Source organism: Arachis ipaensis, chromosome B04 (assembly GCF_000816755.2).
Source record: "Arachis ipaensis cultivar K30076 chromosome B04, Araip1.1, whole genome shotgun sequence".
Lineage (NCBI taxonomy): Eukaryota > Viridiplantae > Streptophyta > Magnoliopsida > Fabales > Fabaceae > Arachis > Arachis ipaensis.
In genome coordinates this window covers 130326503-130328082 of record NC_029788.2, presented here as the reverse complement: position 1 = coordinate 130328082, position 1580 = coordinate 130326503, and the positions used below count along the sequence as shown (strand labels likewise).

The 1580-nt window shown below is 28.7% G+C and overlaps 1 protein-coding gene across 1 annotated transcript in view; it reads right to left on the bottom strand.

The window, feature by feature from the left end:
* LOC107635520 (protein trichome birefringence-like 19) overlaps positions 1-767 on the bottom strand; it is a gene marked incomplete at its 3' end in the record, with an annotated part of 6115 nt that extends 5348 nt beyond the window's left edge. Inside the window, 1 exon segment of the mRNA XM_016339006.2 lies at positions 159-767. Within this exon segment, the coding sequence (XP_016194492.1) occupies positions 159-671 (513 nt within the window).

The window sequence follows — 1580 nt, the reverse complement described above, 5'->3', positions numbered from 1 at the left end:
TTTTATATTAATAAAAATAACTATATTTCATATTAACTATTAAATAGTCATTTAAAAGAACAGATATAATTGTACGATATAATTGTAGGAGTAAATGTATTAAAATTAAACGCTTTAAAATAATAATTAAAGAAAGAAGAAGATGAGAAGAGACTTACCCTTGAAAGAAGGCAAATCATGGATTGCATCTGATTTCTTCCAACAGAATCTCCAACAAAAGCCAAAGATTTGCCTCTAACAAGTTCAAGGAACTGAAAAGGGTTGAATACTGGTAAGTCACAACCATTAGGCTTCCACCTCCATTTCATGAACTCAGAATCAGGTCTACCATACTTCATGCAATTCTGGTGTTCATGAATTGCCCAACATGTTTTGTTTGTGTAATATGGTGCCTTTGGATTTGGGACCCACTCACCACTGAAGATGTCACATTTCTTCACTGAAGTTGAAGGCAAGCTTTGTGAGAATTGGTTCAAATCATCAAATGCTGATGATGCTTTATCACTATTCTTCTTTAGGTATGATGAAGAAGAAGAGTATCTGAATAAAGGGTAGGATAATGGTGTGACTGTGAATACAAGAATGGCAAACACTGCAAGAAGTGTTACTTTTGGAATCATTTGTTTTGGTGTGTTCTTTCCAAATAGAAGCTCCATTACTTGGAACTTCATTTTTGGAAAATAAAGGAAGCTAGAAATAAAGAGAGAGAGATATTTTTATATATAAAAAGAAACACACTATGAGTGAAGGAAATGGAGAGGAAGTATGAATTTTGCTCATATTATATACATGGGGTAATTTTTATTTTATTTTTTTTTTCTTACTAACCAAATGTTTTGGTTGGTTTGGTATTTGATTTTAGTTAAAGGGTAACGATTAAAATTTTCGACTAAAATTTGTTTTAATGACTAATTTGGCTATTACTATTACTAAGAAATGTAAATTAATATGTATTTTTAAACTTTATTGTAAATGAAGTATTTAAAAACACCAAACATTTTATTTTCACTCTATTTTGAGCATGCCGACATTAAGCCATTCTTTAATTAATGTGATACGTTTTAAGAATTTAGCTAGTGTATGTGTCATATTATTTGTGTAGGTGTAATAAATATTCAAACTTGAAAGGAAATTCTCTTTTGATTTCTTAATTATTGAGTAGTTGAGTATTGCTTTCGTTAATATAATCTTCTCATACATGGGGTTCTCCGCTTTAATTAATTGAAAGGACTTTTTCAATTGGAAGTATTAGTATAATAACACACCAAAACTATTTTATATGATAAGATTTTGATTATTTACATTATCCGGCATGTGAGTGCTTTATACTTCTGATTTTGTCTTTTACCCTCCTTAATAACATGGGTTAATCTTTTCGATCTTATATTAGTGTACGTAGAAGTATTATAAATAATTTAAATGTTTGGTATTTTAAATTTTTATCATATATATCTACCAATTTTGAATATTAAGATAGTATTAATTAATTTCTCTTGCAATAATATATGGGCACTCATAATTCTTTTTTTTATTGACTAACTACTAGCAAAATAAGTTTCGGTGCAAAGCAAAGATAATTT